The sequence below is a fragment of the Oncorhynchus clarkii genome, chromosome 23 (assembly GCF_045791955.1).
Source record: "Oncorhynchus clarkii lewisi isolate Uvic-CL-2024 chromosome 23, UVic_Ocla_1.0, whole genome shotgun sequence".
Classification (NCBI taxonomy): domain Eukaryota; kingdom Metazoa; phylum Chordata; class Actinopteri; order Salmoniformes; family Salmonidae; genus Oncorhynchus; species Oncorhynchus clarkii.
The window spans coordinates 8077280-8096709 of NC_092169.1; the positions used below are offsets into that span (position 1 = coordinate 8077280).

At 41.4% G+C, this 19430-nt stretch overlaps 1 protein-coding gene across 20 annotated transcripts in view; it reads right to left on the reverse strand.

The window, feature by feature from the left end:
* LOC139381482 (LIM domain-binding protein 3-like) overlaps positions 1–19083 on the reverse strand; it is an 80832-nt gene extending 61749 nt beyond the window's left edge. For 4 of the 20 annotated variants that reach the window (XM_071125054.1, XM_071125052.1, XM_071125053.1 and 1 more), the window contains exons 1-2: positions 15571–15650; positions 5300–5481 (exon numbers count right to left, since the gene is read on the reverse strand). In XM_071125054.1, coding sequence (XP_070981155.1) covers positions 5300–5481; positions 15571–15625 — 237 coding nt within the window. In that variant the 5' untranslated portion in view covers positions 15626–15650. The other 16 variants (XM_071125057.1, XM_071125056.1, XM_071125066.1 and 13 more) reach the window with 14 other exon arrangements.
* Positions 19084–19430: the final 347 nt, after the last annotated feature.

Consider the following 19430-nt stretch of genomic DNA (forward strand, 5'->3'; position numbering starts at 1 on the left):
GAGATGAAAATGTGATGAATTGAACGTTATTTGTCGATGTAAAAATTTAAATGTACTGATTTTAAGGTTGTCATCATCATATTTGGGTTGTGGTTGTGAAAATGTAAAAAAATTATAATAAATTCAGGTGGTCCTCTCTGTTTGAATACCACTGTACTTGAGCCGAGAGGTGTTGACTAAAACAGTCACCAGAGCTTTCCTGTCTACTGTCCGGGCGAGGAGAGGACACAAATAACAGCATAACACTGCGGAGGGCACAAACTACTAACAGAATTTCCTAAAACGATTATTACAGATCAGATTAAACTCAGTAGTGAAACTTGATCTTCTGGGGCTTTATTGGAGGGCAGTTGAAGAAGCTCAAATAAATTCCAAAAGAATGAGGTTGCTTTCATGAATCCAAACAAACTTCCTGATAACATGAATTGTTGCGAGCCAAAGTGTCCTAACAGGCAACACAAAATAGAAAGTACCATGTCACAACCAGCTGTTATGCATGTGGCACTCTAATACAGTGCTATTATCCATACTGGACTCCAGAGGTTTGCTAGGGACACATATGGTATTCCCAGTTGGTGGATCTCCGTGCTGACATTTCCCTCAGACATCTTATAAAAAGGCCAAATTAGTTTTTAATGGCAGTCCAGTCTTTACGGAAATGTCATAATGCTCCCTCCTAAATATGGGGGATTTATAAACCAATAAATGGTGACTCGCACATCCGTGTGTGAGACAGTGGCTGATTTCTCTCACAAAAGAAGCCAAGTTACACATAAGCCAGGCCAAGACAATTTTTTGAATGTGGACAAATTAAGTGCCTCACTTGAAAATGGAGGAAAGACTTTTTGTTTTGTTGAATGGCCACTCTTCCAAAGAGGTTTATTTTTATCCCAACCTCACAGTGAGGTATTTAGACATAGGGTCTGCTGCTTGCCATTATAGCAGGGTTTCAGGTCCATGCCTTCCATACACCATCTTTCTGTTTTTATTTCTGATTTCACCTCCACATAACTCTCAATTTGATCAACCAGCCAGACAAGTTATCCAATGTAGCCAGCCGCAATTTCAGGAGGTACAAATGTATTTGTCATTGGAACCACCACAGTAGTCATGTAGTATTTGTGTACGGGGCTGAAGTTGTGCAGTCCAGGCCATCAGGTGAGTGACACGAGCAGCAGCTTGGTCGTCAGCAATTTAACAACCCAATCCCCAGCCTCTAACCTCCCTTTCAATCATACAGTGCCCACACAGTATGTAGGCTACACAACACACGTTCTCTCTCGCTGTCACACCTGGAGCTATTAAAAAAAAGGGGGAAAAAGGCAGCAGTCATGAACCACCCAAACCATCAGCATTGTCCACCGGTGGGAAAGAAAGTATTTTTAGATGGGAGCGATAGAGCAGCAGCCCAAGGCAGGCAGAAGTTCCTCCCCACCTGTCAGAGTGCTGAGTGACTGAGCCTTGTGCTTCTGGGCTGCAGACTGAAGGCCCCAGTTCACAGGCCTTCTCTATATAAAAGACTGCATACAGTCAAAGGGGATTCAATGACCAGTTGTAAAGGTTCACTGAAATAAAGAAAAGTGCAGGCTACGCACTTATCCCTACACACTTCCTGTAGATCTGAAAGGACTGTAATTACCAGTCGTGATAGCTAAACCCTTTTGCTCTTTGAAATGCTACAATAGGTGGAATTTTTACTGTGTGGCTTATACTCATCCTATCATTTCAGATCAAGTAAGGAGAAGGGGCTATAGGTTGATTTCTTGGTCAAATAGCCTTCACAAAGCCTGGAGGTGTGTTTTGGGTCATTGTCCTGTTGAAAAACAAATGATAGTCCCACTAACCTGCTGGGATGTTGTGTCGCTGCAGAATGCTGTGGTAGCCACGCTGGTTAAGTGTCCCTTGAATTCTAAATAAAATCACTGACAGTGTCACCAGCAAAGCACCCCCACACCATCACACCTCCTCCTCCATGCTTCACTATGGGAACCACACATGTGGAGATCATCAGTTCACCTACTCTTCGTCTCACAAAGACACGGCAGTTGGAACCAAAAATCTCAAAATTGGTCTCATCAGACCAAAGGACAGATTTCCACCAGTCTAATGTCCATTACTCATGTTTATTGGCCCAAGCAAGTCACTTCTTCTTATTGGTGTCCTTTAGTAGTGGTTCCTTTCCAGTAATTTGACCATGAAGGCCTGATTCACGTAGTCACCGCTGAACAGTTGATGTTGAGATGTGTCTGTTACTTGAACTCTGTGAAGCATTTATTTGGGCTGCAATCTGAGGTGCAGTTAACTCTAATGAACTTATTCTCTTCAGCAGAGGTAACTCTGGGTGTTCCTGTCCTGTGGACCATGCCGCTTGATGCTTTTTGAAACTGACCTTCAATGTCTTAAAGTAATGATGGTCTGTCGTTTCTCTTTGCTTATTTGAGTTGTTCTTGCCATAATATGGACTTGGTCATTTACCAAATAGGGCCATCTTCTGTATACCACTATTACCTTGTCACAACACAATTGATTGGCTCAAATGCATTAAGGAGGAAAGAAATTCCTCAAATGAACTTTTATCAAGGCACACCTGTTAATTGAAATACATTCCATGTGACTACCTCATGAAGCTGGTTGTGAGAGAATGCCTAGAGTGTGCAAAGCTGTCATCAAGGCAAATGGTGGCTACTTTGAAGAATGCCAAATATAAAATACATTTTGATTTGTTTAACACTTTTTTGGTTACTACATAATTCCATGTGTTATTTCATAGTTTTGATGTCTTCACTATTATTCTACAATGTAGAAAATAGTAAAAATAAAGAAAAACCCTGAAATGAGTAGGTGTGTCCAAATTTTTGACTGGTACTGTACACACACACACACACACACAAATCCTAACATACTGTAAAGGTTGTCTACAAGTGAGTTACGCACGTATATCCAAAGATGCACTCGTTATGAACACATAGGCTTCAGACACACACACACACACACACACACACACACACACACACACACACACACACACACACAAATCAAATCCTAACATACTGTAAAGGTTGTCTACAAGTGAGTTACGCACGTATATCCACAAAGATGCACTCGTTATGAACACATAGGCTTCAGGCACACATACACACCAGGGCACACACACCAGACTCATAATATTATTATTCCAGACAGCTTCCTTTCTTTTCTTCTAATAAATATCTATTCTACAAATATCTCCTCTAAGAACATCGACAGATTGAGGTTCTTGGAAGAGATGTTCATAGAATATACTGTTCTTACCAGAAAATAACTTGTGATATTCAGGCAACAACACCTCTCACTTTCAGTACTAAAATAATGTGGAGAAATACACCTCGACACCTTAAAATACAGGGTGAGAAATCCAAATATCTATTTTCAGTCTCGGGGAGGAAAGGAAAGGGGCAATGAACTCGCATATTAGGTCATCACAGCACAAACGCAGCACACAAAAGGCATAATCACACCTGAATTAGCGACTGAAGTAACTACAGGTACTGTAACTGCCAAAATAAAAGGAAACACTTGAGTAAATGAGGGATACAAAGTATATTGAAAGCAGGTGCTTCCACACAGGTCTGGTTCCAGAGTTAGTTAAGCAATTGAAATCCCATCATGCTTAGGGTTATGTATAAAAATGCTGGGCAGGCCAATATTTTGGCTACCATGGCTATTTGAAAAAAAAAAATTATAACCTTTATTTAACTAGGCAAGTCAGTTAAGAACAAATTCTTATTTTCAATGAGGGCCTTGGAACAGTGGGTTAACTGCCTGTTCGGGGGCAGAACAACAGAATTGTACCTTGTCAGCTCGGGGGTTTGAACTTGCAACCTTCCGGTTACTAGTCCAACGCTCTAACCACTAGGCTACCCTGAATGACAATGCCCCCATCCACAGAGCATGATGGTCACTAAATGGTTTGACGAGCATGAAAACAATGTAAACCATATGCCAGGGTCGCCCAACTGGTGGCCTGTGGGCCAGATTTGGCCCATGGGTGATTTTATTTGTCCCCGAGGTATTTGATTTGTCCCCCCAAGTTTTCAGAGCAAAAATAAAAAATGTTGTTTGAATTTTTATTGTTGGACATAAAAGACTGTAAAAAAACACCAACAAATCAACGCCAAGTGATTTTAATTTTGGACATCTGTTCCAAAGTATTCCCACACATAATAGACAGATATATGTGATCATATACACATTTTAGCAAGGTTTAAAATGACTATGTTTTAGTCAAATTTGATATCTGTTTGGGCTTCTTGAGGCCATAGCTGTCTCGGGTCACCAAATCTCCACCCAAGAGATCAGTTATGGGAGATTACTGGAGCGGTGCCGGAGACAGAGCTTTCCGCCACCATATAAAAAAATACCAAATGATGGAATTTCTCGCGGAAGAATGATGTCGCATCCCTCCAATAGAGAGTTCCAGAAACGTGTGGATCTATGCCAAGGAGCATTGAAGCCGTTCTGGCTAGTGGTGGCTCCAACGGCATATTAAGACACTTTATGTTGGTGTTCCCTTCCTTTGGCCAGTTAACTGTATATTTACACTATAGATTTGGCAGGTGACAGCATGCCATGATTCCAGTCTGAAAATACATACGTAGGCCTACATTCTCACCATCAACTGTGGTGTAACAATTTTAACATCGCCTACCCCTAACTCACAGCTCCTACCACCATAAACCAATCAACATACCACTACAGGATAAGGTGAACACAACATATTCTCAGACTTTTTTAGCAAAGGCCAAGCTTAAAATCACAGAATTTTCCAAAATCACACAATGGATACCAACCAGTGAGAAAACCTATTGAAACTACTGTAATAAAACTGCATCCCAAACAATCTAATATATCAACCAAACATCCCAAAATGACCACCATGTTTAACAACAACACACCTACAAGTACTGTGCTAGTACCGTAGTAGTAATTCAATATTTGATGTCCTATAAGGGTTGGCTGACGGTTAGTGCTATGTGAAATCCTTGGGACTTCCCTACCCTAAACCCTAACCTTAACCACTACCCTTTACCTTCATCTTTTTGAATTTAAACTTCAATGGGATGACGTCAGAGTTGAGCCGTCCCATGTATCCCGTTTCAAGCACGGAACATTAAACAAACCCCAACATCTAGATTCAAGCTTAATGCAAGAAAAAGGATGATCTCATTGGTCAAAAGACACATCGGATATGGGATGTGGAAATCTCTGTGTGTTTGTTTGTACAAAGTATGGATGTATGTATACTGAATTGATCTCTTACCCTGGAGATGGTCAGGGGCATGTTGAAATCTTTCCCTCCCTGCAATCGGAAGCCCCATGGGGCCGACCCACTCAGAGAAATGTTGTAGGTACTCATTCTTCCAAAGGCTTTGATTGCTTGTTTGGTTGAATCTTCTTCAAAAAAATGAGGTAGAGGGGGGTGGGGCAGGAGCCAAGTAGCTTCTGAAAGCAGAAAAAAAAAATGGTCAAAAAAAAAAGTACACTTGAGAACTAAACGAAATGTCAAATGAGACTGAAAGCACAGCAAACAAAAACCTAACCCACTACAGCCACAGACAAATATGTCATTCACGACCCACCCCTTTTTAAATAAGGAGAGAAAGACAGACAGAAAAGAGTAGAGAACCAGAGGAAGAGAGGTCTTGCCTGCTCAGATGAGCTGAAGTGACAGCCTAAGAATAGCCACTCCTCTGCAGAAAGTGATACCACAGTAGCATTGTGGGGGGTGGGGGGTCCCCTTATATGGCATGTAAGGGGACACCCGGTATGTCAGTCCTGCCATGATTCACAGGGTTAATATAGCCCCTTCCTAGGCCAACTGATTTTTTTCAATACCCCCCCCCTAACTCCAGACTAGGGTCTTCCTGAAACCGTGTCTCCTCACACCTCATACTGGGGTTGGCTTGAGGAAACATCTAATTAACATCACGGTAGCTGTATGCAGTTGACGAGAGAGTTGATTCTCTCTGATTTCTCCATGTGTTCCACTTCTGTAAAAATCTACCCCAGTTTAGTTGCTTAACGGTTGGGTAACAGGATAAAACTGCCCAGAACCAGAACAATTTAGCCAGCATATTTGGAATCAGGTCAGGTTATCAGACCTGCAAAGTTAATGTACTAGTGTCCTGTAAAATGTACCCGGAGGTCAATAAGACCTGTTGCATCATACTTTATAAAGCCAGGACATAGAGTAACAGAGTCATTTCACTACAGGCCTCGTATACATGATTGACAGGTAGGGTGTAATTTGGTACTGTATATAGCGGGGTGACCTGTCGGACGAGTAAGAGGCATTGTTTGTGTGTATACACGCTTGCGTGTTTATACGTAGCTCACGGTTGTCCTCAGCCGCTGAGTCAACCACAGTGTGACGGGGTTACGATATCAATTTGGTGGGGCGTGTCTAGAAGTCCTCTGAATAGCCATGACATAATGTAGGACCTAAAACGAGGTGAGATTCCAGCTACGTAAACTAAACCTGAAATGCGGCTTTATCCACTCCGGCAAAACTTATCTTGACCTTCCAGAAAACACGTTTCCCACTACCAAGGAACCTCGAGACCTCTTTGAGAAGCACATCAACCCAACACAAAAAAGGGGACAAGCTGAGAGATGGAACCCCAATATCTGGCTCATTACTCAGGTATGCTATCAATGAACAATCATGCAACCTAATCCCCATGTTTCGGTACAAGGAACAAGATTACGATTATTGGCTTTGGTCCAGGACATTTCAATATGGATAACACCAGGCCAATTAATGAACAATATTTATTTGACCTTTATTTAACTAGGCAAGTCAGTTAAGAACAAATTCTTATTTACAAAACCCTCCCCTAACCCGGACGACGCTGGGCTAATTGTGCACCGTCCTATGGGACTCCCGATCACGGCCGGTTGTGATACAGCCCGGGGTCTGTAGTGGCGCCTCGAGAACTGATATGCCTTGGGGCTTCCGAGTGGCGCAGCGGTCTGAGTGCATTCAGTAAATTCGGAAAGTATTCAGACCCCTCGACTTTTCCGCTTGGCATTCAGGCCAAAGAGTTCAATATTGGTTTCCTCAGACCAGAGAATCTTGTTTCTCATGGTCTGAGAGTCTTTAGGTGCCTTTTGGCAAACTCCAAGTGGGCGGTCATGTGCCTTTTACCGTTTGGCCCCTCTACCATAAAGGCCTGATTGGTGGAGTTATGCAGAGATGGTTGTCTTTCTGGAAGGTTATCCCATCTCCACAGAGGAACTCTGGAGCGCTGTCAGAGTGACCATCGGGTCTTGGTCATCTACCTGACCAAGGCCTTTCACCCCGATTGCTCAGTTTAGCTGGACGGCCAGCTCTAGGAAGAGTCTTGATGGTTCCAAACTTCTTCCATTCAAGAATAATGGAGGCCACTGTGTTCTTGGTGACCTTCAATGTTGCAGACAGTTTTTGGTACCGTTCCCCAGAGCTGTGCCTCTACACAATCTTGTCTCGGAGCTCTATGGAAATTTCTTTGGCCTCGTGGCTTTGTTTTTGCTCTGACATGCACTGTTTTCTGTGGGATCTTATGTAGACAGGTGAATGCCTTTCCAAAGCATGCCCAATCAATGGAATGTACCACAGGTGAAATCCAACCAAGTTGTTGAATCATCTCAAGGATGATTCATGGAAACAGGATGCAACTGAGCTCAATTTTGAGTCTCATAGCAAAGGGTCTGAATACTTATGTAAATACTTTTTTATTTATTTTTAAAACATTTGCAAAAATGTATTGTGGGGTATTGTGTGTGTAGATTGATGAGGGACAAATGTATTTAATCCATTTTAGAATAAGGCTTTCCAAATGCACTGTATATTGATTGATCTTACAGCTATCCTATTTTGTTTTACCGTTTAGGCATTAAGGCTTGCATATCTGTCACTTTATTTTTGTTTTCATTCTCATAATAGTTTCTTCATTACACACCCTTACTTATAAAGTGTGCTAACTTAATTGTTAAGGTCTGAATTGATTGCTTATTTTGTTTCACTTTATTATAATAATAATTGTTTTACACCTAAAGGCCAAAAATATGCTGCTTAAGAGATTTCATATTTAAGGCTGCCACTAGCCATTATGCTATAACCCTGTAATTATAGTGCATGGCGGGGAGAACCGAGGGAGGGTGGGTTGGGGGTTAGGGAGGAAGGGGGCTGGGGAAGGGGGTCGGGGAAGAGGGAACGATTTATAGAAAGGGTATTTCCTGTTGGAGAGTGACCAATGGGTGGGTTTCGCTGTGGGTCCTGCTTTTTATTCTTTTCTTTACATCTATGGGCTTATCAACACCAAAGATAACAATTTCATTTTACAAAAACAACGGCAAAGCTAGATATTCTCTTGTGGAATTTGAAAGGCCTTAATATTCCTATCAATCGTTCTAGCTGTCTTGATATACTAGCAATAAACCATATTGATATACTAGCAAGAAACCATATTGATATACTAGCAAGAAACCATATTGATATACTAGCAAGAAACCATATTGATATACTAGCAAGAAACCACATTGATATACTAGCAAGAAACCACATTGATATACTAGCCAGAAACCACATTGATATACTAGCCAGAAACCATATTGATATACTAGCAAGAAACCATATTGATATACTAGCCAGAAACCATATTGATATACTAGCCAGAAACCATATTGATATACTAGCCAGAAACCATATTGATATAGCAATGATCCAAGAAACACATTCGCTCCAAAAGGACACACATAGAATAGAGAACCATTTGTACAAACTAGGTGCTTTATCATCAGCCCCAAACAAAACTAAAAGGTGTAATCATTATGATACAGAAGAAACTTAAATCACCATCCTTGGTAAAGGCAACGACCAAGAAGGCAGAATCCCTTTCCTTAAATGTATCCATAATAGAAAGAACATTGCCTTTGTTAATATGTATTCTCCAAATTCATATGATCCTAAAGTTTTTTCATTGTCTGAACAGCATATTATAAGAATGAACTTCATTCCAAACTGGCTATTGGGACAGACATGATCATCATGCTTCTTACTGCCTGATACAAATTGCATAATCTCCTAAAAAAATTTTTTTAATTATTCTTTACTACAAAATCCTAATTTCTGTTAAGAAATTGAATTAATGTATTAATTAACAAAAATTCATGGGATGGCATTAAAGGTTTTATTAAAAATAATGCAACTGCATTTGCATCTGGGCTGAATAAATTACAATTAAAGAAGATATCAGTACTTTAAAAGTTGTTAACAACGTTGTTAACAACGTTAGAGCGTTCTCAACAAACACTTTTGAGACAAGGTAGCGACTCCTCCCTTAAAAGTCAAGACTAATCTAAATATAGTGATAAGACAGTAGAATTTGACAACCATCGAGTTAGACTCAACCATTGCTTCCAGGGTAATCGACCCAGTCATCTACTGGCAAGCAAGCTTCTCAGTAATGACCAATTTGCAGATATTGCAACTTTTGAATCTGAATCAGGTGAATTACTATCAGAACCCAAATTAAATCAACCAAAGATTCTCCTTTTATTTTATATTCCCCCCCCCCCAATTTCATTATATCCAATTACGATCTTGTCTCATCGCTGCATCTCCCCAACGGGCTCGGGACAGGCGAAGATCGAGTCATGCGTCCTACGAAACTCACCAAACCCAGCTCCTTAACACCCACCCGCTTAACCCGGAAGTCAGCCTGCAGGCACCTGGCCTGCCACATGGCTTATCATGCTCTAGCGATTTCCAAGTAAAGCCCACCCCCCCGGCAAAACCCTAACAACACTGGGCCAATTGTACACCGTCATATGGGACTTCCGGTTACAGCCGGTTGAGACACAGCTTGGGATCGAACCCAGGTCTGTAGTGAAGCCTTAGACCGCTGCGCCACTAGGGAGGCCAAGATTCTCCTGTTTCTATAAGTAATGATATACCTCTAATTACAAATCCACACCAAACTAGATCAAGTCCTTATTTAAAGATATAAGAACTCCTCTTCTCTCAACTGAGGAAGCCGGCTTGCTGGGAGCCAAATCTCCCTCCATGAATACATGAATAAAGGATTTTTTTTTAATCAATTAGGTCCACTGTTACTTGAAATGATTCACAAAGGTTCATTTGGAAGGGATGTAAATATACCACTAATTTCGATTTGATTTTTTTTTTTTTAAGTATGCCACCCAGTGCTCTCATTATTGCCCTCCATCTTTGATAAACACAGATATTAAACTATTTTTTTAAATTCTGTCATGTCATCTCAAATCTTACTTACACAAATTGGTACATCTATCCTCAGATAACCGCTGTCTATTACATATCTTTCATGCTTCATCAGAAACCAATGCTTCTTGGACAGTGCTCTCTCAATGCAGAAAAAGCTTTTGATGGACTAGAATCGTCATATATTTGGTTGGTTTTGGAACATATGGGACTTGGCTGCAATTTCATTAATATGATTAAAATACTATATTCCAATCCCACAGCCATAGTAATAACAGGCAATACCTGCTCTGTTCCGTTCAGAATAACTAAAAGTAGCAAGCAAGGTGATCTTATCTCACCTCTGCTATTTTTATTGTGTATAAGAGCCCCTGGCCCCAGAAATTCGACAATCTAAAGAAATGTCACAAATATCTCTTAATTCTACAGATCACGTCATCTCATTATACGCCAACAATATCTTACTTTATCTAGAGAACGCATCTTAATCCTTCCCAAAAGATCCTAGGCAAATCCAGATCCTAGACAAATCAATCTGCCCAACTGCCTATCAAGACCCCGATGGAGGACTCCATCTCTACTTATGGAATCCCAATCATTTCCCATTTGAAATATTTAGCAATATATATAATTAATACCTTCCTTGGAAAAACCATTGCCAGAAACTTTTACAACTTTTACAAATCAATTAAATCCGACCTCAGTAGATGGACTGACATCCTAGTTGCTTTAACCAGCAGAATACCTATTGTCAAAATGAATATATTGTGACAGCTGAATTTCTGTAGTTCAATGCTTCCCTCGTCTCCCCTTTTGGCTATTGGGATAAATTAACAAACTTGCAAAGTGGGAAAGATGTAAGAGGACTACCCGTACCAAACTTTAAATTGTATTTCCAGACACTGGAATTTCGTACCATCCTAAATAGGTTTAGCCAGGATTCGATTCTTCTGCCCCCTGTCGGAGTATAAAAGAGAAACATGGTGTGTTATTGCCCTGGAAGAGGTGGTCCTCACTGACATATCCCCAATGTAAACTACACTTTGGTCCTATTTTTACACCGTTTTTTTATTTGGCACAAAACAATATAACTGGGAAACGGCATGTCCATACTCCAATATTTCACAATAACGCCTTGCAATCTGGATAGTGGCCTATTGCATCTCCACAATGGTCTAAACGTGGAATCCTTACCCTTGCCGATATCACGGACGGTAATGGTTTGAGGACATTCCAAGACGTAAAAACCACATACACATTACCAGGCAAATCCTTGTTTATTATATTTACAACTTAGGTCAGCTATATTGCCCTATGGAGTCCCTTGGGAAACCCAACTACCAAAATATCCAATGAAGGGATTTATAAATAAATCATCCGTGCTCCCGAAAGGACCGATCTCTAAAATATAGAAACAACTTTTGGAAAGCTCATATTCTGAGCTAGCCGTTAAAAAAGTATGGTATACAGATTTAATTGAATCTGAACAACCCGTTAACTGGAACAGAATATGGACAAATATTACCTTGGCATCCCGTAATCTGAACCATCAACTTATGTTACGTTTGTTCACAGACTGTATTTAACACCAAGGAAATGTTTTACGATGAAATTGGCCCCAACTCTTCACTGTGTCCCCTGAATCATGTAGACACATTCCTCCATATGATGTGGGAGTGCCCTGTAGGTAAATGCTTCTGGGGCAAAGTTACAAAATGTATTTCGAAGTGCAAGAACGTAAATATTCAATGCTTTGCATCTATTTATTTATTTATTTACTTAACCTTTATTTAACTAGGCATGTCAGTTAAGAACAAATTCTTATTTACAATGACAGCCTAGGAACAGTGGGTTAACTGCCTTGTTCAGGGACAGAACGACAGATTATTTTTTTACCTTGGTAGGTCGGGGATTCAATCAAACAACCTTTCGGTTACTGGCCCAACGCTCTAACCACTAGGCTGCCTGCCGCTCGAGGCAGGAATTATGTTACTTAATGATAGCTCCTTGAATCTCTCAATATATCAGAGACTGTTACTGCTGGCACGCAGCACTGCCGCAAAAAAAATATGTTGCTCTTAGATGGCAATTATCTCACGCTCTCCCAATTCACCAGTGGATACAGTTACTATTAGAAGTTATGACATTAAAATGATCAAACAGCGAGAATGAATGGTGCTAGTCAAGGAACAATATACTATTCTCAGCCAAAGCCCAACACATACATGCAAACAATATATTAACCCATTTTTTATTTTTTTTCTCTGCTTTCAGGCCCACGGGGAAGGGTGCTATTCTGAGGGGTTTTTCTGGTCGCCAGGAATGGAGCCGGGGGGGATGGGGGGCAGTGGGTGACTGACAAGCAACACTAGTTGCTAAGAGGGGTGGGAAACATGGTTTCCAGGGGTGGAGTTGGATGAAGACATGTTGGCAGGGTGGGGTTGGAGGAATGGGATGGAAGTTTGGGGATGGAGGCCGCCACCTTTTTTGTTCCATTTTCCTGTTTATATTTAATTTATTATCACTTAAACTCTTATGTATTTTTATTGTTTTATTTTGAAACCTTTAGAAACGTATACTTTAAAATGGATAATGTACCTGTAAGCCCCCAAACAAAAAAGAACAAAACAAATAAAAATGGTCAAAAACAAAAAGCTTTTAAAAGGAAGGGTCCACCTGAGTTTCCATATACCATTGTGTATTTCAACCCAATGTATCTCCCCAGGATCCCTATCCACACACACAAAATCAGACTACTGACCACCTGCTCTGATTTGACGAACCTTAGCACACATGCACTCACGCACACACCCACAAGTAAGCATTTTCGTTAGACGGTGTGTACCATGTGTATCCCTGTACATACGACTAATAAAACTTTAAAACACCCTTCCGGGCTGGCCCACCATCCAGGACAAACACAAAAGGGAGGAGGGCTAATCCTAAGGGGATACAGTGTGCCCTCCCTGGATCTCACTCTCTTAAGAAACCCAGTGCAGAGCTAGTACCAGTGGTCCTATTCCTGACAAGTCAAACAAGCTCAGAGCTATAGTCTCCCAATCGGCTGTGTCTCTGAGACTCTCTGAACGATAGGCCACCTGATGTTTAGACAAAGGTAATTGTGTCTGACAGACACGTCAACCATAACACACATCATAAAAAAAACTGAAGCTTGCTAATTCAGGTATTCCTTTCTGGAAGTATTTTAAGAGCAAACCAAAATGCCTTTTTATGTGACGTATCCCTCACGTGAGTACTATATCTGTGACTTAAGTAGAATGTGATCATAAAACAAAATATACAAACTGGGCTGTTGTACTTAGCTAAGCTAATAATAGAGACATCCTCAGCATCAGAATTATCTTGTTAGCTGGACTGGAAAATATCTCTGTTACTTAGACTGAGGCACATGATATGATAGTTGATTAGGTGGATATAGTATTCAATGACATAACACTCGCTGAGTATGAGCACAGCTATTGGCTCATTTATGCAGAACATGAAGTTATTTGCGAGCGCAGAAAATCTTCTAGCAACTCTTGTCCTCTCCTGTTATAGCAACCCTCTGGTCAGGCGAGCAGCGATGGCCGTGTGACAGCCTGTGAGGTCATCCACAATGAGGTGACTTTATCAGACAGTTGAAGGCATGAAGGCATGCGATGGTAGACGGGAGGGGGGGGGGGGGGGGCGAAGGGGTGATGCTCAGTCTCTCTGGTCTGCTAACTCCTGAGAGAGAGCCAGGAGCAGATTATTTAATGTGGGAGTGGGAAAGCACTGGCACTGGTCTATCTACTTGACTGCCTCTTTTTGACTAGAATGCAATAACTCCCTCCACATTGCACAATCATCTATCACTATATTCATGTTCCATTTCTGTCTGCAACGACAGGCGGACTTGTCACTCAGAACCTCTCTGCCTATAGTTACAAAAACCATGTAAATCAGTGGTCACTGACGTTTTCTGAGTTAAGATCACTTTGAGTCAAAATGGAAGACAGGATCTACCGCTCTGATTTTTTTTTTAACATAACTTAAAAAACACAAGACTATAAGACATTAACCAATTAAAACCAGTTCTGTAGTAATGAGGTTTGTGCAGATATAGGCCCAATACATTATCACTGCATATTGGCTATGCTTGTATTGCCCTGCCAATGTTGTTCTTCTCAGACCAATTTGATTTTATACTTAGAAAATGTACTGTATATGATCACACTGGTAATAGAAAATTTGATGCATTACTTGTGAGGCACAGATGAGTGAGCATAATAATTATTTTTTGTCAGTCTGAGAGGGAGGGAGCAGCAGTTCCTCAGCTCTCCCTCCACTGAGAAAAGGGGACACAATCTTCCAGCTGATGGCAAAACTGAAGTCGCATTGCATTATTTCTGCCTCATGCACCAATTCATGTCGTTACTTCTATAAGTAAAATATTATTCGATATTAAAAAAGACACAAGCCGCTAACAATAACAACGCAAGCTTATCGGAACACTTTGCTATACTCACTCATTGCAGCTGCAGTGCTGGTTGTAGCATAAGTGGAAGTAGGGAGAACGCACATTTTATGGCTTATAAAAGTGTTGACAGTGCTGAACAACAACTTAAACATGACCTTACTCATGAAAACAGCAGCTCTTTGCGGTATGCATTGAGTCTGTCTCTAGTCAGGGTTTTCAAAGTTTTGAAATCTCACAGTATTAACTTAGCTGTGTGTTTGAGGCTTCTCTTTATTGCCTATGGCTCAAGGAAACTGTGTAGACAGTGCTCTAAGCTATCTGATTGAACAGCGGTAGGCCTATAGGTGCACTTCATCTGCTCTCTGGGCCTGCCGAGTAGGTGGAGTTCTACCTTCAGAGACATTAAATGGTTTAAAATGGGAACACTTTGCCTTCCCAGCGCCAGGGCATCAAGTGCACCTACCACCAACAGCGGGGGAAAAAATAAAGAGGTATGCAAGGTTTTACCGGGTTTTTTTACAGAAATGTTTGGTGATCGACAAGTAATCATTAATGAAGAATAACGTATGATTTTGTTATTCTTGGGGACAGGTCGAATAACATACAACGAACAAAAGGTGACTGGCAATAATATGACAATACCTACAGTGCATTCGGACAGTATTTAGACCCCTGGACTTTTTCCATATTTTGTTATGTTAGAGCCAATTCTAAAATTGATTCAATTCATTTTTTCCCCTCAATCTAGACACAATACCCTATAATGACAAAACAAAAACAGGTTTAGACATTATAGTAAATGTATTAAATATAAAAAACAGTAATACCTTATTTACATAAGTATTCATACCTTTTGCTACGAGACTCGAAATTGAGCTCAGGTGCATCCTGTTCCCATTGATCATCCTTGAGAACTTGGTTGCAGTCCACCTGTGGTAAATTCAATTGATTGGACATGATTTGGAAAGGCACACACCTGTCTATATACGTTCTCACTGTTTACAGTGCAGGTCAGAGCAAAAACCAAGCCATGAGGTCGAAGGAAATGTACGTAGAGCTCTGAAACAGGATTGTATCGAGGCACTGTGGAAGGGTAAAAAATGTCTGCAACATTGAAGGTCCCCAAGAACACAATGGCTTCCATCATTCTTAAATGGAAGAATTTTGGAACCACCAACAAAGTACTGAGTAAAGGGTCTGAATACTTATGTAAATGTTATTTTATATTTTTTATAAATTAGCAAAAAAAATCTAAAAACCTGTTATTGCTTTGTCATTATGGAGTATTGTATGTAGATTGATGACGGGGGAAAAAACGATTGAATCAATTTCAGAACAAGGCTGTAACGTAACTAAATGTGTAAAAAGTCAAGCGGGCTGAATACTTTCCGAAGTATTCAGAAGCCATAGATAACAGGCAACATCCGCACTGAGCTAAAGGGTAAAGCTTCCGCTTTCAAGGAGCAGGACACTAATCTGGACCCTTTCAAGAAATTCCATTTAGACCCCTGACAAGCCATCAAACAGGCAAAGCGTCAATAAGACTAAAATGGAATCCTACCACAGCAGCTCTGACACTTGTCGGATGTGGCAGGGCTTGCAAACGAACACTGATTACAAAGGGAAACAGAGCAGAGAGCTGCCCAGTGACAGTGACACGAGCCTACCAGACAAGCTAAATGCCTTCTATGCTCGCGTCGAGGCAAGCAGCAATGAACCATGCATGAGAGCACCAGCTGTTCCTGACAACTGTGTGATCTTGCTCTCCTTAGCCGATGTCAGTAAGACCATTAAACAGGTTAACATTTGCAAGGCCGTGGGGCCAGACAGGAATCAGGACGTGTACTTAGAGCATGCGCTGACCAGCTGACAAGTGTCTTTACATTTTCAATCTATCCCTGACCCGGTCTGTAATACCAACTTGTTTCAAGCAGACCACCACTGTCCCTGTGCCCAAGAATGCTAGCGTAACCTGCCTAAATGACTATCGCCCTGTAACACTCACATCTATAGCCATGAAATGCTTTGAACGTCTTACATCAGCACCATCATCCCAGTCACCCTGGACCCAAATTTGCATACCAACCCAACAGATCCACAATCGCTATTGCACTCCACGCTGCCCTCACCTGTCTGGACAAAAGGAATACTTATGTAAGAATGCTGTTCATGGACTACAGCTCAGCATTCAATACCATAGTCCCCTCCAAACTCATCACCAAGCTCAAGACCCTGGGACTGAACACTTCCTTCTGCAACTGTGTCCTGGACTTCCTGACGGGCCGGCCCAAGGTAGGCAACAACACATCCACCATCAACATGGGGGCCCCTCAGGGGTGGGTGCTTAGTCACCTCGTGTACTCCCTGTTCATCCATGACTGCATGGCCATGCACGACTTCAACACCATCACATTTGCTGACGACACGATGGTGATAGGACTGATTACTGACCGATGGTGAGGCAGCCTATAGGGAGGATGTCAGACTGCCAGGACAACAACCTCTCCCTCAACGTCAGCAACACAAAGGAGCTGTTAATGGACTACAGAAAATGGAGGTGCGAGCACGCCCACATCCACATCGATGGGGCTGTAGTGGAGCGAGTCGGGAGCCTCAAGATCCTCAGTGTCCACATCACTAAGGAATTAACATGGTCCACACACACAGTTGTGAAGAGGGCCCGACTGCTCCCCTTCCCTCTCAGGAGGCTGAAAGGATTGTTCCCTGACCAAAATATTTTCAAAGACTCATGCCAACCAAGCCACAGACAGCTCTCTCTCTGCTTTTTTTAACAAATTATTTTTGCACTGACTATATGCACACACTGCACATACTTACACTGACACCCCAACACAAACACATAACATGTGCACACATGCATAATAACACGCACTTTCACACTCCACATATGCTGCTGCTCCAGCTCAGCCTATTATCTACCCTGTTGCCCATACCTATATGTACATACCTACTACCTCCAATTACCTCGTGCCCCTGCACATCGACTCAGAAATAACATGTATATAGCCAAGTTATTTCTATTGTATTTCACTGTGTATTTATTCCTCGAGTTACTATTTCGATGTTCTATTTTTCATCTCTGTTTTTAACTCTGCGTTGTTGGAAAAGGACACATAAATAAGCATTTCACTGTTCGTCTACACCTGTTGTCTATGAAGTATGTGGCAAATTACATTTGATTTGCAGTGCACACATGGAAACCGGTTCAACCCCGCCCAAGAAGTGCCCACCCCGCCGTAAACACAATTATTCCACACTGAAGGAGAATGCACAGTAATGCACATTACATGCTGACCACACGGCATGCAACACAGTGCGAGCATGACAAAATAAATGTACATATACATGTTATTCAATCATTGCATCCAAACTGCCAACGCCCTCTGCGCAGCCAGGTGCTAAAATAGAGATTGGTTCTATTTCTGAGGCGCTGCAAGTCCCACCTCTGCCATTGAAAGATGAACTGAGGTGCACACTCCAGTCCAGTTGGTAGTGGTAACGCACCTTATTAAAGTTGTTTGCCAACCGTCATAGAAAGTCTTAGAAACAAAATAGGTTCCCCTGTTTACCTGTGGATCAATTGGTGAGTAGGGACCACACGATATTGTGTTGACTCAAAATGGGTCAAAATTCTACAAAGATCCAGTAAAAAAGGACATTGTGCATTTCAGGTAAAATAACAAGCCAATATTTATATCCCAGGACGAATTAGTTAGCAACAACATGCTAGCTAGCTAAATGTCCATGAACGTTTCATGTGCTTAGACCGGTCTCCAAATGAATATAGTTGGTTCAGAGATCGTTTTGATATTTCAACCTGCATGGCTTGATCGCATCTGGTATGGATTAACAAAATCAAAATGCGTGCCCGGTCTAGTCAACATGTAATACTGTTATGTACACCGCCATAAAACCCCAACGAAGAAGAATATTACACACTGAAAGTTACAGGTGACACGTGCACCATCCCACAGTTGGTGACGCCAAAGAATTTCTAGATGAGATGCAGCATAATAGGAATAATTTAATGGGATTTTCAGTTCAAACTCTTGCATGTAAAACAGGAGAAAGTGAAGGTTTGTGGCTGTTGTGAGGAACAAACATGAGGTCCGGTGCAGTGAGCCTGTTGCATACGCGACAGATTATTGTAAAGAGCTACAACTGCTTCAAATTCCATTCAATTCATGGCTCACGGTAAACGCTCTAAACACGCTGACGGCTTTTACTACCTGCCGTTGTTATTTGCGGTTCTCCTCTCCGTCCCCTCTTGTGTCGCAGCTATGTCACTCGGGACAGCCTCATCCGATCCCCGGGACCACGGGCTACGTGAACTCCTGGTAAAGGGGAGGGGGATTAACTGGGGATTTTGTATACTGTATACATAATCTCGGTTACCCAGAAGTAAAATTCTCTCGCGAAAGTTAGTCATTTACTGTTTTCATCTGTCCACGAGAATCTGTTCAGAGAGATTACAGTATGCAGGTTTGGTGTTAATGTTGTCAAATTAACAGTAGGCACTAGGCAGGTAAATTCAGTATGGGTATAGATTCAAGTATTTATTCATCTCATTGCAGGGGAGATGACTGTCAGCTTGATAAAAATGGTATGTCAAGAAAATGCTGAATATTTTCTATTCTAGGTGTGATAATGACATAAAATAATGCCTGAATTTTTTCATGCATTGATTCT